General features: G+C 36.4%; 5 protein-coding genes across 5 annotated transcripts; 3 read left to right on the top strand and 2 right to left on the bottom strand.

Annotated features, from left to right (window-relative positions):
* Positions 1-393: 393 nt before the first annotated feature.
* Positions 394-2,098, top strand: FPOAC1_009745 (uncharacterized protein; the record flags this gene model as incomplete). The annotated part of the gene is made up of 3 exons (XM_044854166.1): positions 394-646; positions 698-1,871; positions 1,930-2,098. The coding sequence occupies 3 exons, from the start codon at positions 394-396 to the stop codon at positions 2,096-2,098; spliced, it is 1,596 nt and encodes a 531-aa protein (XP_044706836.1).
* A 125-nt stretch (positions 2,099-2,223) lies between these two features.
* FPOAC1_009744 (uncharacterized protein) lies at positions 2,224-3,045 on the bottom strand (the record flags this gene model as incomplete). Its single annotated transcript, XM_044854165.1, has 3 exons — positions 2,224-2,303; positions 2,354-2,574; positions 2,630-3,045. The coding sequence occupies 3 exons, from the start codon at positions 3,043-3,045 to the stop codon at positions 2,224-2,226; spliced, it is 717 nt and encodes a 238-aa protein (XP_044706835.1).
* A 2,125-nt stretch (positions 3,046-5,170) lies between these two features.
* FPOAC1_009743 (uncharacterized protein) lies at positions 5,171-6,070 on the top strand (the record flags this gene model as incomplete). Its single annotated transcript, XM_044854164.1, has 2 exons — positions 5,171-5,630; positions 5,688-6,070. The coding sequence occupies 2 exons, from the start codon at positions 5,171-5,173 to the stop codon at positions 6,068-6,070; spliced, it is 843 nt and encodes a 280-aa protein (XP_044706834.1).
* Positions 6,071-6,589: 519 nt separating this feature from the next.
* On the bottom strand, positions 6,590-8,963 carry FPOAC1_009742 (uncharacterized protein; the record flags this gene model as incomplete). The annotated part of the gene is made up of 5 exons (XM_044854163.1): positions 6,590-7,092; positions 7,139-7,237; positions 7,287-7,526; positions 7,574-8,716; positions 8,765-8,963. The coding sequence occupies 5 exons, from the start codon at positions 8,961-8,963 to the stop codon at positions 6,590-6,592; spliced, it is 2,184 nt and encodes a 727-aa protein (XP_044706833.1).
* A 1,907-nt stretch (positions 8,964-10,870) lies between these two features.
* FPOAC1_009741 (uncharacterized protein) lies at positions 10,871-11,446 on the top strand (the record flags this gene model as incomplete). Its single annotated transcript, XM_044854162.1, has 1 exon — positions 10,871-11,446. One exon carries the CDS (start codon positions 10,871-10,873, stop codon positions 11,444-11,446), a length of 576 nt encoding a protein of 191 aa, XP_044706832.1.
* Between the last annotated feature and the right edge of the window lie 5,539 nt (positions 11,447-16,985).

Genomic DNA, 16,985 nt, shown 5'->3' with positions numbered 1-16,985 from the left:
AGGCGTCTTGGTTTTATCACCCACCAACTAATCTGTAACGGTGGCGCACCCACTATAAAGCAGGGATATGGCAATCAGCGCACTCAGCCCTAGCATGTTTCGGGGTCTTGGGGGGAGAATCTAGCTGGTTTTAATTGGACTGCCTTACGAAGCTCCGGATAACGATCCAATGCGTATAGAACCGCCGAAAATAATCTATTAATACAGCGTATAGAGTAGGATTAGAAGGGATATCGTGGGTAATAGATAAATGAATAACGGGGCCTTTCACATGATAAAATCGTCAACGCAGGGATACGAGCAGAAGTTTGGATCCTATAAGAACGTGTCTTTTAGTTCTCTTCTTCCCTGATTGGTTTTGCTTTTTGTTCGTAGCTGAAGAACTTAGCAATAATGGATGCCAATTATTCAACTCTCCAGGGCGCGATTGCGTCGGTGACGATGCGACAATGGGTAGTCGTTACTATTGTCTCTTGGTTTGTATACAAGATCGTAGAGGCTTTGTACAACATCTCACCACTTCACCCATTGAGCAAAGTCCCTGGCCCGAAACTCGCAGGAGCAACCTATCTGCCTGAGTTCTACCATGATGTGATACTGGTTGGCCGTTATACACATGCTATTCAAAAGATGCACGAGAAATATGGTATGTAAACTCCTTAACACGTCGTGGTCGTGATACTGACAAGACAAAAAGGCCCAATTGTTCGCATTAACCCAAATGAGACACATTGTTCCGACATGGCATTCTCCGACGAGATCTACGCTGTTGGTGGACGTAAGCGCGACAAGCCATTCCACCAGGTCAACGGCTCAGCTGCTGGAACTGACAACGCCTTTGGCACACCTGACCACGATGTTCACCGAGCGCGACGAGGCCCTGTAGCCAAATTCTTCTCAAGGGCCATGATTGCGCAGCTCGAAGATGAAGTCCATGAGCTAGTTCAGACTCTCTGTAACAAACTACTTACTGAAAGCAGTGGAAAAGAAAAGAGCGCACCCATCGACGTTGCGCACGCTTACAGCTGCTTCACTTCCGACGCCATCTCGAGATATTGCTTTGGTGAAGCCTTTGGACTTTTGTCGCGCGATACCTGGCGACCTACTTTCCGCGAGGCGACTCTGGCAGTCCTCAAGCCTGTGTTTTGGTTTAGATTCTTCCCATTCCTGGTTGGCAGTGTCAAGTACGGTAAGCATTTCGTTGACTACTTGCCCGCGGATGCTGCTATGCTTGTTCAAAGTCTACAAATCGATATTCCTGCTCGTGTGACAAAGACAAAGACGGACCTCGACGCTGGTATCGTTTATGAACGACCAACTATCTTTGCCGATCTTCTCCAATCCGAACTTGACGAGAGCGAGAAGGGAATCGACCGTCTTTCTCATGAGGCCGCTACTATCGTCAATGCTGGAACCGAGACTACAAGCTGGGCATTGGCTGTTATAACATATTTCCTCCTATCGCAGCCCGAGACTATGAGCAAGCTGCAGGCTGAGTTGGCCACCGTTGTCGACGACCCACGACACTTGCCTTCTTGGACAACGCTTGAGAAGCTTCCATACCTTGGAGCGGTTGTTAACGAAGGCTTACGTCTGTCCTATGGTGTTTCCAGCCGCTCTGCCCGTGTCCCTACAACAGAGGATCTTGTCTACCGAGGAGAGTTCAACAAGCAGCACACTACCATCGTCCTCCCCCGTGGTTATGCTATCGGCATGTCATCAGCCATCTCTCACCATGACGAGTCTGTCTTCCCTGACTCATACTCTTTCACTCCCGAGCGATGGATCGACGATGACGGAACAATTAGAAAGAACCTGGAGCGATCTATGCTTTCATTCTCTAAGGGCAGCCGTGGATGTCTTGGTAAAAAGTAAGTGATATCTCAGATGTGGAATCAGCGTTTGTGTTGCTAACTGACTCCGTTCCAGCCTTGCCCTCTGCGAGTTGTACCTTTCTCTTACAGCTCTTGTCATGAGAGTGATGCCACACATGACCCTCTATGAGACATCAGAACGTGATGTTAGATACGATCACGATATGTTTATCCCAGTCACAGCTGAGGGAAGCACTGGTGTTAGAGTAACAATTGAAGCTTAATCAAGCGCTTACTTCAAGTAAGCGCTATATACATGGATGTAAAATATATATAATAGAAGAATATACAATCTTGCCGCCGAATCCCAACATCTCTCAGACACTCATAATCGTAATAGCCCTTTCTTTTAGTTGATGTGGGCGTTGAAGTTGGTGACCTTGAACTGAGCACCGCTTCCGGTGAAAGGCTCGGTACCGAACTGGAAGGCTGTTGACAGGTTAGCATGTAATGATGCCATAAGATCAGAATCAACATACTGAGAAGGTATTGTCGGTTGGCAGGGTATCCTTGAGTGTTGGCAAGGTAGTTCCAGAATTGCTTAACATCAGAGTTGAAGTTGGTGACGGGGTTGGACGCGACGAAGCTGTAGACTCGCATGCTACCGTTCATACCGGTCCAGAGCTCCCAGGTGCGGCCCTCGACGTTGGCACTGCCAATGCGGGAACCAATGGGCTGCACGCCACCATATCTTCCGAGCCTAAATGAAGGTGTTAGTATGTCGATCACGTACACAACTTTATAGGCAGCTTTACCAGATCATCAGCTCGTAGTCACCACTGTGAGTGGCGTGGTTAGGGTCGGAAGCAGTGAAAAGATCGTAAGCAACGTTGGCGCGAACGTTGGTTCCGCTGTAAGACCAAGCAGCTGCGGACTGCATGTTGCTGATGGAGCTGACAAGGCGCTTGTTGGCGATCTGAAGACCAGCGTTGGGGTAGGACTTGACGCTGTCCTGACCACCGGACCAGGTCCAGTCAGTGTGCCAGCCAGCACCGTTGCTGTTGGTCCAGTCGAGGTAAGTACACTGAGAACCGGAACCAGAGCCCTGTCCCCAGCGGTTGTTGTTGAACTCGTAACCGCCGTTGGCATGGTAAGAGTACTGGTCGCAGAGAGACTGGGCGAGTGCCACTGGGGCGAGAAGCCCGGCGAGGAATGCGAAAGAGGCCTTCATTGTGATGTTGGTTCTTGGGTTGAAGAGGTCGTTCTTGAAGTGTTGGATTGAGAGAAGATTGTGATGTCTTGGCCGAGATTTCCTTTGACATAGACTCGAAAACTTATATACTTGCCTCATCTACAAACTACCCACTTACCAAGATAATAAAGTCTTCAGGCTTGATGCCTAATTGATCAACGGAAATCACTCCGTGACTACATCGGTGCTCTCTTCTGGCTCTGCGGCCCGTCAATTCAGAGCAATGGGCAGTTATTCTAACAAATCTCAAAGATGATAGTCGGTCCGTTTAGACAGGCGAGGACGCATTATTTGAGGTCTAATGCGAACTGCTCAGTAGAAGCTGACGGGGATACCCCACGAACTTGGTTTAGTCTGCCGGCTCTTGGTAAACGCAATGACCCAGGTTCTCCATAGATAATATTTGACCGTTCCTGAAACAGTCGTACGTGCACCAATCAAGTTCTTCCGCTTCCTGTTATACTATTTCCCCACCAATGATAGTCTGTAGATGGGATAAATTAAAGTCACATCGTGCAACCCTGGGATTGCTCTCGTGACTAGCTGACCCCGGAGAAATGATTCCAGTTTGGATGGTACCCCAGCTGAAATATGGGACTCGTTCTATCCAGTGCCTTGGAAAGTTGACGGCCGAAAACATAGTATAACCGACGGAGGGCATACTCCGTTCTAGAAGGGGACAAGTCTTGAGTGTGGGGTACATACAAATGACGGTATAACGGCCCGAGACATTGGGTTGGTATCGTTTATTTGGGTTAACGGGAAGACATGAGTGGTTTCTGTTTGGATGAGTGCGCCATCGATCGAGTCTAATCATCAAGTGCCGCCGCCAATGCAGTTGTTGTCTTTGATAAGAGACATTATGATTCTGTTGGTTTGTATCTAGAGTGGGGGATAATGCTTATCGTATCTGAGCAAACATCAAATAATTGTATGTGTATATAAGAAGAACATGTCCGCCTCACATCACATCTTTCATTCTCTACCCTATACAGAGAATATTCCCACTGCCCCTCTTTTCTTTTCTTGTGTCTTTCGATCGATCGCAAACTACTACCGGATTAGACTTAGTCAGGTAATAAATATCCCTATAACGTGTTCATCTTTATTACCATCTCCTCACCTCACGATGCAGTGGAAAGAAAAGGCAAGAATATTACAGGCGCGCATCGTATACTCTCAAGCATGATCTCCAGTTGCCACACCCGGGTAATTTGTCATATTGTTTCTACTGCTACTCTACTGTCGTCGGGCCTCGGTCAACCAGTCATTACGTGACATCGTTCCCGCGGTTAAAAAGCATGTAGCGTCCAGCTGCCACGTCTTGTCCTTCTTTTGTCTGTTCCCCGGATCGTCGCTGCTCCTTTGAGGATATTCGGACGAAACGGTCTATTACTTTTCTCGAATGCATTATGTAAAGTAACATACTCCTCTCTTGCATAGTCTTTTTTACCCGCGGGAAGGACACCAGTATGACGTCTGTTAGTTTATGTGTGTCCATGATGCTCAGTTATTCCATAAGCTCTTTATAATCACGTACCGTAATCTTGGAATAATTATCGTTCAAACATGTTTCGCAATACCGGCACAAGGTTTCTTTAAGCTATACATGCGAAATTAAAGTGCCACTATTTATGATCGAAACACCTCATTAAAAAGGAGAATGATCAGCTAAAACGCCCTGTATGAAACTGTTAGCGTTTTGAAACATCCCAGTAACAAGGCGAGATACAAGGATTCTCTAAACGGACCCACCACCTCCGTCCTCCCTTATTCGAGTTGAATTATTAGGCTACATCAGCCAAGTTTATCAAGTTTATCCGTCGATTGACAGTCGTTTTGACTGTTTCGGAATCTCTAGTAACCTGAATATGACGGATTCAGTATGATCAGTCACCGGGATGTCTTGAATATGCCGTCGCTATCATCCGTGAGTGACGGCAGGGATAGAAACAAGATGGATATATAAACAACTTAAACTTCGCTCTGTTGGAATCTTCTGAGACTTCTTCTTCAACAGGGACTGCCAGACAGAACCTATTCGCTTCTTCCTTCTATCTCACGAAAAAGACTCTCAGGTCAGCTTCAACTTGTATCCAGCAACATGCGTTCGCCTCTCGCTTTCTGCCTCGCCCTCCTGGGCGCTGCTCAGCTTGGAGACGCCGCCTCAGCTGGCTGTGGCAAGGCTCCCCAGTCCAGCGGCACCAAGTCCATGCAGGTCAACGGCAAGAACCGCCAGTACATCCTCCAGCTTCCCAACAACTACCAGAACAACAAGCCTCACCGACTTGTTTTCGGTTACCACTGGCGTGATGGTAACATGAACAACGTTGCCCAGGGTGGCTTCTACGGTCTCCAGGGCCTTTCTGGTGACTCTACCATCTTCATTGCCCCCAACGGTCTCAACGCTGGTTGGGCCAACCAGGGTGGTGAGGATATCACCTTTACCGACCAGATGCTCAAGTTTGCCAAGGACAACCTTTGCATTGACGAGAAGCAAGTCTTTGCTACCGGCTGGAGCTACGGTGGATCCATGAGCCACAGCGTCGCTTGCTCCCGACCCAGTATGTTATGACTTATGAACCAAGACAACCGCACATATGCTAACAGTTATACCACAGACGACTTCGCTGCTGTCGCAGTCATCTCCGGTGCTCAGCTCTCTGGCTGCAACGGTGGAAACTCCCCCGTCGCCTACCTCGGAATCCACGGTGCTGCTGACAACGTTCTCGGAATTAACCTCGGCCGCCAGCTTCGCGACAAGTGGATCGGAACCAACGGATGCCAGCAGAAGAACGTCAACGACCCCGGTGCCGGTGCTCAGAACCACGTCAAGACTACCTACCAGTGCAGCCGCAAGCCCGTTACCTGGATCGCTCACGGTGGTGGCCACGTTCCCGACCCCAGTGGCACCAACGGCGCCAAGTTCGCTCCCGGTGAGACCTGGCAGTTCTTCAACGCTGCCGTTGGTGGTAGCCGCAGCACTGCTGGACGTCGCTGCTAAATGCATTTCTCGAGATAGTGTGCGCTTCTTTTTGAGTCAAAGTCAGAGGCCGTACTAGTCTGAGGAATTGTGGAGGGAAACTTTATTCTTGTACATAGTAACCCAGAGCCTGCGGGTTATGTTATATAAAACCAGTCTCGAATTCTGTCAATACTATTTAGCCTGCTAGGCTTATCAGACATCAACAACAGTGCATCACAGTACATAAAGTCATGCGTCTAAGAAAGTGAAATGTAGTTACGATCGGGCTAGTGATGTACAAGCAGGCGATACTTTCTTCGCAACAGCTGTCGCTTTGGAATTATTGGTAGTAGTCGCCTTCTACCTGGTAGACTTGGTGTTAACTCTTTCGCTTGGTCTAAAGACTGCCTGAGAAATGGCGACGAAGCTCCGGGAAATGTTTCTTCTCTTAGCGCTATTAATTCACCACAATTTCTAGTTCATTACCTTGGCAAACTCTTTGGTATTAGGATCCGTGACAACCTCACCATGTTTATTCAATTCAGACTAGATATCTTGCTATGTAGGAATCGAAAACCCCTTCTCCCTGCTAGATGGCCGCGTTCTCGGGTTCATATAGCTCACTCTCACCGTAGCATTCCCCTCCGGAGAGCCAGAGAAAGTATATACAGCAGCCGCAGAACCATCAGCAGGGATGGAAGGAGGGCTTGATTTTCTCTTAAAAGTGATACCAGGACCCGAAACACGGAAGGCAACATCGCTCAAGTCCACATCGTCAAAGTTAGTTACGTTAACAACAACTCGACGATGGCTGACTTGAACATCGAGGTAGGCATCAGCGATATCCGGGGAGTTTGTCACTCGTTTTCCCTTGCGCTTGGACGGGATAACGCCAGCACGGTATGCAGCTCTCTGTGCAACGAGGCTTGTCCCGTTTACATAAGGGGCAAGGTAGTTACGCAGAAACGTATTATTGCGTCTCCCGGAATGGTTTGGGAATCCATCCAGGACCTCATTGTCTTTGACCCCGAGCTTACCCCAGTTATCAATGACGGTGTTCCCTGGCCTTGTTAGTAGTTTTCTGTCGTATACGGATGATGCACTTACACCCAGTGAGCTGCTCTGGAATCCAATCATTGGGCGCATAATACTTCCCTGAGGTGAAGCCGAGATTGTTGAACCAGGTGATATTTCTTGAGGCTTCGTCTGTTTCGAGTATCAGCAATTGTTAAGACGAGATATACGATTTATGTACCTGGGTATAGTGCCTGCCACCCTGCATCATAGATGAAGTTGGACGACACGGTTGTGTTTGGTGACCGTGATAGCGTGTATACGCCTCCAAAGTCAGTGTGAGATTGACCGAAATGGTGGATTAGATTTCCCTCGATTAGATTATCTCTCATCACGGTGGGTGTGTCATAAATAGGCTGGTACTTGTAAAGGCCTCGTTTAGCGTACTCTGGACTGCCTCCTTCATCATTGCTTCCCCAGCCTGGTACTCGTTAGCATTCTCATAGGTCAGGGAATTACAGACCATACCATAGCCATGGCAAATGCCGCTATATGGGTGGTTGTAAATATCGTTGTGTGTGATGGAAGAAAACTGCGTGTATGTAAACAGAATAGGGACAGTAGATGACCAGAGAACCGAATTATTGTTGAAGACATTGTTTGAGGCGTGGATGTGAGACACGAGCATTTCCGGTTGGGAAGGATGATGTGCGTCGGCTTGAATACCTCCCACGGTAATGCTGTTCCCCATCACTTGAGTGAAGTAGTTGTCATCGACGCGGATGTTGTTTGCCCCGAGGCCGACACCTGTCAAGTGCGCATTCTTGTCGTTTCCAACACCGATGCCTCCAGCACCCAACTCGCGAAAAGTACAATTCTTTAGGTTGATATTATATGCCGCACTGACCTGAATCGCACTGGGCATCTGCCACCAATGAGGCCTCGAAGCTTCAAAGTTAGGCCATAGGTCGTCGTTTCCCATATGCCCGCCGGTCTGCTGATCTATGTACCCATAAGTGTCTGGGTTCAGCCAAGTGCTTTGCTTAAAAGTAATTCCTTCAAATTGCAAATCGTGAATGGGCTCTTCATATGTTCCGCCAATGACCATGAGGACTTCTTGGATGCCGAGATGGGCAGATGCAGTGGCCATATCTTCTCCCACTAACGGTTTGTAATAGATAGTCGACTCCTTCCTGTCGAGGTAGAATTGGCCGCCGTCAGTCAGCAAGGCTTTGACGTTCTGGATCCAGACACCTCCATCCCAAAAAGGCTCTGCAATCTGGTCATAGCCGATGAGTTGGTTGGCCCATATATCCCTCTTCATCTCAAGCACGCGATCTCCAACCTTTTCGATGAGCGCAACCCGATCGGTGAAGGAGTTAACAGCACGGAGTTCGCCGTTCTCAATGCCAGGAGTTTTCATGATCCAATCGTAATTCGAGCTGTTCCAGGTCATTCCGACTTTAGTGTACTCGAAATCCTTCCGGTTATGGATCTGGCGTCTGGCATATTGAGCAGCCAACCCGTTTACGTAAAGATTACGGGATTTGGTTCCCTCGGGTACAGAGGCAGACCATATCCCGTTCTTGCCTTCAGTCCAGTTGCTGATCTCATATCCTCCAGAGATGACAGTGTCTGAGCCAGCCCATGTAACCGTGAAACCATTGGTACCTGAGTCTTCAGTATTAAATATGATGGGCTGTTCAATCACCCAAGTACCTGGGCCAAAATGGACAGTGACATCATCTTTCGCGGACGAACTGAGTTTGCGGACAAGCTCTTGTGCTTTTTTGATACTCTTGACAGGCTTCTCGGCCGACCCAGGGTTATCATCCTGTCCCTTTCGATCAATGTAGACATCTGCTGCCACTGATAAGCGGACAGCGAGGAGGCAAAAAGCGTACAAATAGATCTTCATTTTTATACGTTGCATAGAAGGATGGGGCCAATGAATATCTAACAAGATATACTAGTTGTTGATTGAGGATCAGTTTTAATCTTATGATAAATAGAAGAGATATACCAAGTCAATACATCAAGAAAGCCCAATTAACCTAGAGTTCAGGCAGAATATTGCCCCTCATTTTAAGACTCGTTGTTTCTCGGCGATCAGCGTGCCAAAGTAACATCTCTACTTGTAAGCGAGCGAGTGATATAATAACGTGAAGAAGTCTTGCGGAGATGCGTCATAATTGGTGATCTTTCATCTATTCCACCAATGACTAGGCCTGCTCAAATGTATGATTTTGTTTGAATTAGCCGGCGGACATTTGAATGGATGCACTCATGACATGATGAGAACGCCTAAATAAATGCGTTCGTGCGGGGGATCAGCATCTGGAACTTCGCTGCCGCTTCTTGAAAGACTCAGGTTTTGAGGAACACAATGTCTCGCAATTATATCCGTTCCGGGTTTATGACATGATCAGGTAGACTTATAGTGTAATATGGATATGTTTCTTAGACTGACGCACTGTACTAAGTAGTAGATATATTAACACGACCGATATACTATAGACCCGACGGCATGATCTGTAGAAAGTAAAAGTGGAGTAATACTCCGTAGAAAATAGCCAATTCGCCAACAAGTTAGTTCTGAAGTGATTTATAGCCTTCTTCAGCCATCATCCTAAAGCCACCATCAGGGTTATAAACATCAAACCCTTCTGCTTGAGGATATAATCAACCAAGTATCCACGATAACCAAATTGGCAGTATACGAAGGTCGACCTTTATTTGTTCAGATTGTTCAATTGCTGCCTTGGCACTTTAAGTCAAATGTCAACTAGGTTGACAAGATCAACGCAGTCAGATTCGCCAGGCGAACGAACATCAAAACCCTGCAGCTCGTCAAGCTTCTCCCTTGTGAGCTTTTTAGGTTGAATGATTTGGTAATCTTTACGCAGAAAGTGCGATACCACAAAACCAATTATAGTGACTGTATCTTTATCAAAGCCATAAGGGCGCGTATCCAAACTCGAGATGCTCCAGGTCAGATATCACACCGCCGAACGGCATAGCTATTGCCATAGAATCGATAGGATTGTAATCCTGGGGGGTAGCTAGGTTTAAAGGATTAATAGCTTGAATTATTAAATGCGTTATTATTAACAAGGTTTGTCTATCCCTGTCGTGGCAGAAGAAGCTTAAGTTTAAGAAGCCCAATCAGGATGGATCATCTCTTATCGCCAATGGAGATTCAATCTAAACGACCTTATCTAATCTACTCGTCGATATGGCCAAGTCGAGAACCAGATTGCCAAGGCCTGAGATGGGATGAGCCTTGTGCATCAGGTCTCATGACCTCGAACGCCAAGACTGTGGTATAGCCTCGAGCAGGGTCTTTGAATATTGTCTTTCTAGCTTGCCCACTAGCTAGAACACCTAAGAGCAGGGTCAATGAAAGCTCAATTACACACGGAATATTGTCTTTTTTCAAGAACTCTTGGCGTTCTTCCTGCTCAAATACTTCGCTCCATTGGGTGATCAGATACCTCACGCGGATTCGTTGAGACCCCAGTGGTTAGTTGATAGCATCCACAAGCAAGAGCACCTCGAGACGTTGTCTAGAACTTAATGGACTTCTCAGTTCGCGATACAGGCCAAAGTTACCACAGATGCAATTCTTAACGACCCATAATTCGGCAAGTAAGGCATATTCACGTAGAAACAGAGGAGAAACTACCGGACTTCCAATCACCGAGTAAGTATATAAGGAGAGGTAATATCTCCCTCGAGAAAGAGCCTTTTCAGTATCCCCAGGCGTCTTCCTCCAGTCTATTCAGGCCTTCCAGCTCTTCGTCCTCCTTTCTTTGGTACTCCAATATGAAATTCACCAAGTTCAGCCTGGCCACCGCGCCTCTCGTCCTCACAGCTTCTGCTGCTGTGCAGAAACTCCACATGGTCTTTGAGCGGGATCTCGTGAACTCCAATTCCGCCATCACCATCTGGAATAATGAGCAGACTGAGGCTCTGGGCAAGTCATGCACCAACTCTCTCGCCGATGGTGCCTTTGTCAAGCATGCCATCTCATTCTCTGTCACTGATAATGGCGCTGGGAACGTGACAGTCGGCGACAAGACTTACCAAATCGGCAACGGCGACGCCGACTCGATTGCCTGCGGTCGTATCTCTAACCAGGACGAGCTTATTATTAACTGCGTCGTGCCTGTCAAGGGACTTGGTGCGGATATCAAGCCTCTTGCTAAGCGATCGCTACGCGAGTGCTTCCCAGATGGGCCCCTTGGAGTCGCCAAAGCCATGGACGTCTTTGAGGGTAAAGTCGATGCAGAGATCCCTTCTGATGTCCTGAGCCAGGTCCCCAAGCTGTCTCAGAAAGAGATTGACGAAGCAGTCAAGGCAGCTGGCCTTTCTAAGCGCCAGACTACTTGTGGCAATTAGGTTACCCAGTGTGACATTCTATTAGGCAAAATCTTAAAGTAGGGCGCCTTTTAGGTTTAATAGTTTATTATAATTTTACTTTAATAATAATTATAAAAAAAAAAGTATAAAAAAGGCCTTTAAAATTAAAAAAAAAAAAAATTAAAAATAAATTATTATTATTATTATTAATATCTTTTAATTAATTATATTATTAAGACTTTTTTATAATTTAATAATAATTATATTATTTTTTTTAATAATAATAATTTAAACTTTTAATATATTTATTCTTTATTCTTTATAAATAAAATAAAAGAATTAATATAATACTTAAAATACTTTAAAGATCTTTAAAATAAAAATATATTTTTATTTTAAATAATAATAATATTTTATAAATCTAGTTTTTACTTTTTATAATTAAAATAATTAAAATCTTTATAATAATTATAATTTTTATAATTAGTAAAATATATTTAATTATTAATTAAATCTTTAAAGAGAAATTAAATATATATATTAAAAAAGTAATTAAATTAATATAAATTTATTAAAAAAAATAATAATTAAAAAGCTATAAAAAAGAAAAAAATATTAATATTAAATCCTTAATATAATATATTAATAACTTTAATATAATTATTTATAAAAAAGGCTAGTCTTTAAAAAGACCTTATATTAAGTTAGGATTTAATATAAAGATCTTTTAATTTATATAAAATAAAGAAAACTATTAAAGCTTAAGTTAGTTTATTTAAACTTTTAAAAGTATATTTAAAATAAGGCTTAATAATTACTTTATTAAAAAGATTAAAATTATCTATATAATAAATTACCTTTTTAAAAGTTTATAAAGATATTTTAAAGCTTTATTAAGACCTTATATATAGATATTATTAACTTTTTAATTTAAATAGACTTTAAAGTATAATATAATAGTTAAATTTTAAATACTTAAATTTAATTTCTTTAGATAATTTAAAAGCTTAATTAATATATAATATATAAAAATTAATTATTCTTAATATTTAAATATTATTATAAAAAAATTAAAAATAAAATACTATTTAAGCTTTTTATTAAGCTATAAATTATATAATTTATAAATAAATTAATTTATTTTTTAAAGAATTAAATAGCTATTTATAGGCTTTTTATAACTTAAGAAGAATTTAGCTCTTTATATTATACTTTTTAAGGAAATTATAAAATAAGAATTTAATCTTATTAATTAAGCTTTAAAAAGCCTATTATTATTTATATTACTATTAAAATACCCTTAAAACCTTATATTAAGCTATTTATAAATAATACCTTAAAGACTTAAGATTTAAATTATATTAAATATTATTTATATTATTAATTTAAGTATTATACCTTAATATACTTAAATAAAAGAATTATTATTACCTTAAATTTAATTTAATCTCTCTCTATAGCTATTAATATAAATACTACTAAAGTAATTAAGAGGCTTTAACCTTAGAAATAAAGGTCTTATAAGGCCTTAAATATAAATTAATATCTTATTTTAAAGGCTTTAATTTATTTAAAGTCTAAATAAAAAGCCTTATTTACTCTTTTTAATATAAAGGCCTCTTAAAGCTTTTTTAATCCTTATAATTTATTTATAATAAATTAAATATAAATTAAGCCTTTTAATTATTAATTTTAAAGTATTAATAAAACTTAAATTTAATATATAAATATTATTTTATAATTAGTTAATATATATAATAATATTAATAAAATAAGAATATTTTAAGTTTATTTTTACTTTATTAATATTAAGTAGAATAATATAATATTAAGGCTTCTATAGATTTAAAATTATAACCCCTAAGTATTAAAATAGATTATTTTAACTTAAATATATAGTATTACTAAAGATAATATTAAATTTAATATAATTATAAAGAAAATAAAAAAACTTATAAAAAATAATTTAATATAATTTATTATTTATATTATTTTAATTAATTTAATACTTTAACTAGAAAAAATATAACTTAAGGCTATAACTTTATAAAGTATTACTAATAAGTCTAAAAGAGATAAATATAAATAAATTTATTTTAATTATTAAAACTTCTTTACCCTTAAGAATATAAAGATATTATCCCCTTTAATAAAAAAAATATATACTATTAATCTAGAAAAAAAGTAAACCTTTTCTTAAGGCCTTATTTATATATTTTCTAAGAAAAAGCTAGGAATTCTTTATAATTATATTTAAAAAGCCTTAAGTTAAAAATAAATTAAAAAATCCTTAAATTCTATAAAAGCTTTAATATTTTTTATATTTAAAAAAGGCATTAAAAAGCTTTACCTTTATATTAATTATAAAGGCTTAAATAAAGTAATAAAAAAAAATAAGATATCTTTATTATTAATTATAAAAAGCCTTAAATACTTAAGAAAAATAAAGATTTTTATTAAGCTTAACTTAAAAAATATATATTATTAATTATATATCTATAAAAGTAATAAATAGAAGATAGCTTTTTATTATAAATATAATTACTTTAAATATTAAATTATACTATTTAGCCTAATTAATATCTCTATAATTTTCTAAAAGTATATTAATAATATACTTAAGGATATACTTAATATTTATTATATAGTATATCTAGATAATATTTTAATATATAATAATAAAATTAATAAGTATTATTAGTAAGTTTATAAAGTAATTAAAAAGCTAAGAGCTATAGGCCTTTATATTAATCTAGATAAGTATTTCTTTAATATATAAGAAATTAAATATTTTAGCTTTATAATTACTTAATAAGGCATTAAGATAGACTTATTTAAAGTTAAAGTAATAATAAAATAGCTAGAACTTTATAATATATATAATATATAATTATTTTTAAGATTTATAAATTTCTATAGAAAATTTATTAAAAACTATAATAAAATTATTATTCTTTTAATAGATTATATAAAAAGAAATATAATAAGCCTTATACTATTAAATTATAATACCCTTAATATATTCTTAATACTTAAAGTAGCCTTTTATAACCTTTTTATACTTTAATATTTTAATCTTAAATACCTTTTATAAATTAAACCTAATACTTTAGCCTATATATTAAATATAGTTTTTTTATAATTAAAGCTAGGTTATTAATACTTTATAGTATATTATTTAAGAAAGCTCTTAAAGACTAAATAATATTATAATACTTTAGATATTAAACTAATAGCTATTATAAAAGCTTTTTAAAAGTAAAAGCAGTTTTTAATTTATAGTTAATTTACTATTAAAGTTTTAATAGATTATCTTAATTATAACTATTTTACTATAAAATTAAAGCTATAACTATAATAATTATAAAAGATTAATAAATTATTATTATATAATTTTATTATTAATTATTAATTAAGTAAATTAAATCTTATTAATAGCCTATTTAAGAGGTTAAACTATAAAAAGGGGAATAAAGCTTAAGAAAAAGCTAATTTAATAATTACTTAATTTCTTAATAAATTTATAAAAAAAAATTCTTAAGGTTATAATAAATTAATAAATATTAAAACTAAACTATAAAAAGGCCTAAATAAAACCTATCTTAAAACTATAATATATAAAGAAGCTTTATTACTATAATAGCTTATAGTATTCTTATAAAGATAAAAATTCTATATACTATAGAGATTAAGTATAATAAAAAAAGTAGAAAAAAAGCTATTAAAAGAGGCTTTAAAAAAGGCTTAAAAAGAGAATTTAAAAACTTAAAAGAAACTTAAAAAATTATTACCTTTAAATAAAATAATAATAAAGTTACTATAAAAACCTTAAAAACTATAAAAAAGGTTATTATTATATTAAAAGTAAATTTTTATACTTTTAAAAATAAAAAAGAAGATTTTCTTATTACTTTATAATAACCTTATAATAAGCTATTAAAAAGTTATAAAGACTTATAAAAAGATTTAAAGTTACTATTACTAGCTAGGCCTAAAATAAGATATTAAGTAATATATTTAAAATTATTATTTATATTAAATCTTAAAACCTTAGCTATATAAACCTTATAAAGAACTTAAAATATTATTATAATTAAATTATCTCTAGAAAAAACTATTTATAGATTTTATTATAGATTTACTCTCTATAGAAAGGTTAAATAGTAAAGCTTATAATAGTATTTTAATTATTATAAATTAATTTATAAAATATACTCTTTATATATTAATTTTAAAGTAATTTATAAGTAATAGTTTTATAAACCTCTTTTTATAATATATTTTTATAGATTATAGCTTACTAAAGGGTATTATTACTAATTAAAGATTACTATGTATAAATAAATTTTAAAGAACTTTTTATTATCTTATTATAATTAAGAGATAACTTAGTATTATATTCTATTTTTAAATTAATAATTAAATAAAAAGGCTAAATTAAACTTTAAAATAATATCTTTATACTTTTTATAATAATTAATAGATTAATTAAGCTATTTTACTCTTTATTACTTAATATACTTATAATACTAGCTATTATATTACTATTAAAATAATATCTATAGAGTTACTATAAAGATTCTTCCCTAAAAGACTAAGAAATTAAAAAGCCTAATAAAAAAAAGTAAATACTAAAGTATTTTATTAAAAAGAGAAAATATAATAATAATATACTTAAATATAATAATTACTTTATAATACCTAGGATATTTATTCTAAATATTATAATTAAAGAAAGATTCTTTATAAATTTAAAGAAAAAGATATAATTCTATTATTAATAAAAAATCTAAAAATAAAAAGACTTAATAAAAAGCTTATAAAAAAGTAAATAAAACCTTATTAAATCTTAAAAAAGATAAATAAAAAAAACCTAGCCTATAGATTATAGCTTTTAAAAAGGTCTTTAATATATAATATATTTTATATTAGCTTATTAAAATTATAAAGAGATAATAAAGTATTAATAAATTTATAAATAAAATGCCTTTTTAAAGGAAATCTTATTTATAAAGTAAAAAGAATTATTTTTTATAGAGGCTTAATATATAAAAAATAATATTTAATTAAATAAAAAGGCTATAAAGAGTTTAAAAACTCTTAAATATCTTAATATAACTTTAAAAGTAATATTTTTATATAAGCTTATAAAAATAATTTATAAAGAAAAGAGATAATAATAAAGTAATATTAATTTAATTTAAATTTTACTTAAAAAGAATAAAGATCTTAGTTAATTAATTAAAAAAAGCTAATAAAAACTTACTAAGTGTATAATTCTAAAATATATAGCCTTTAAGTTAATACTAAATATATAATAATATTACTAGCTATTAATTACTTATTAACTTTATCTTTATTATTTTTTTCCTTATTAAAAGAATTATCTTTATCTTAATAAGCTTTTTATAGTATAGTCTTTAAATTAATATAAAATAACTTAAGAATATTAATTTCCTTATTCTTAATAGAAATAAGCTATTACTTTTTATTTATATTAAATCTACTAGGAGTTTACTTTAAAAGACTAAACTAAGTAATATAGTTTAATAAGTTATTAATATTTACTAAAGTTAAT

This window comes from Fusarium poae, chromosome 3 (genome assembly GCF_019609905.1).
Source record: "Fusarium poae strain DAOMC 252244 chromosome 3, whole genome shotgun sequence".
Classification (NCBI taxonomy): domain Eukaryota; kingdom Fungi; phylum Ascomycota; class Sordariomycetes; order Hypocreales; family Nectriaceae; genus Fusarium; species Fusarium poae.
Note: the sequence above shows the minus strand (reverse complement) of the source record. Positions and strands in the feature narration are given on the sequence as shown.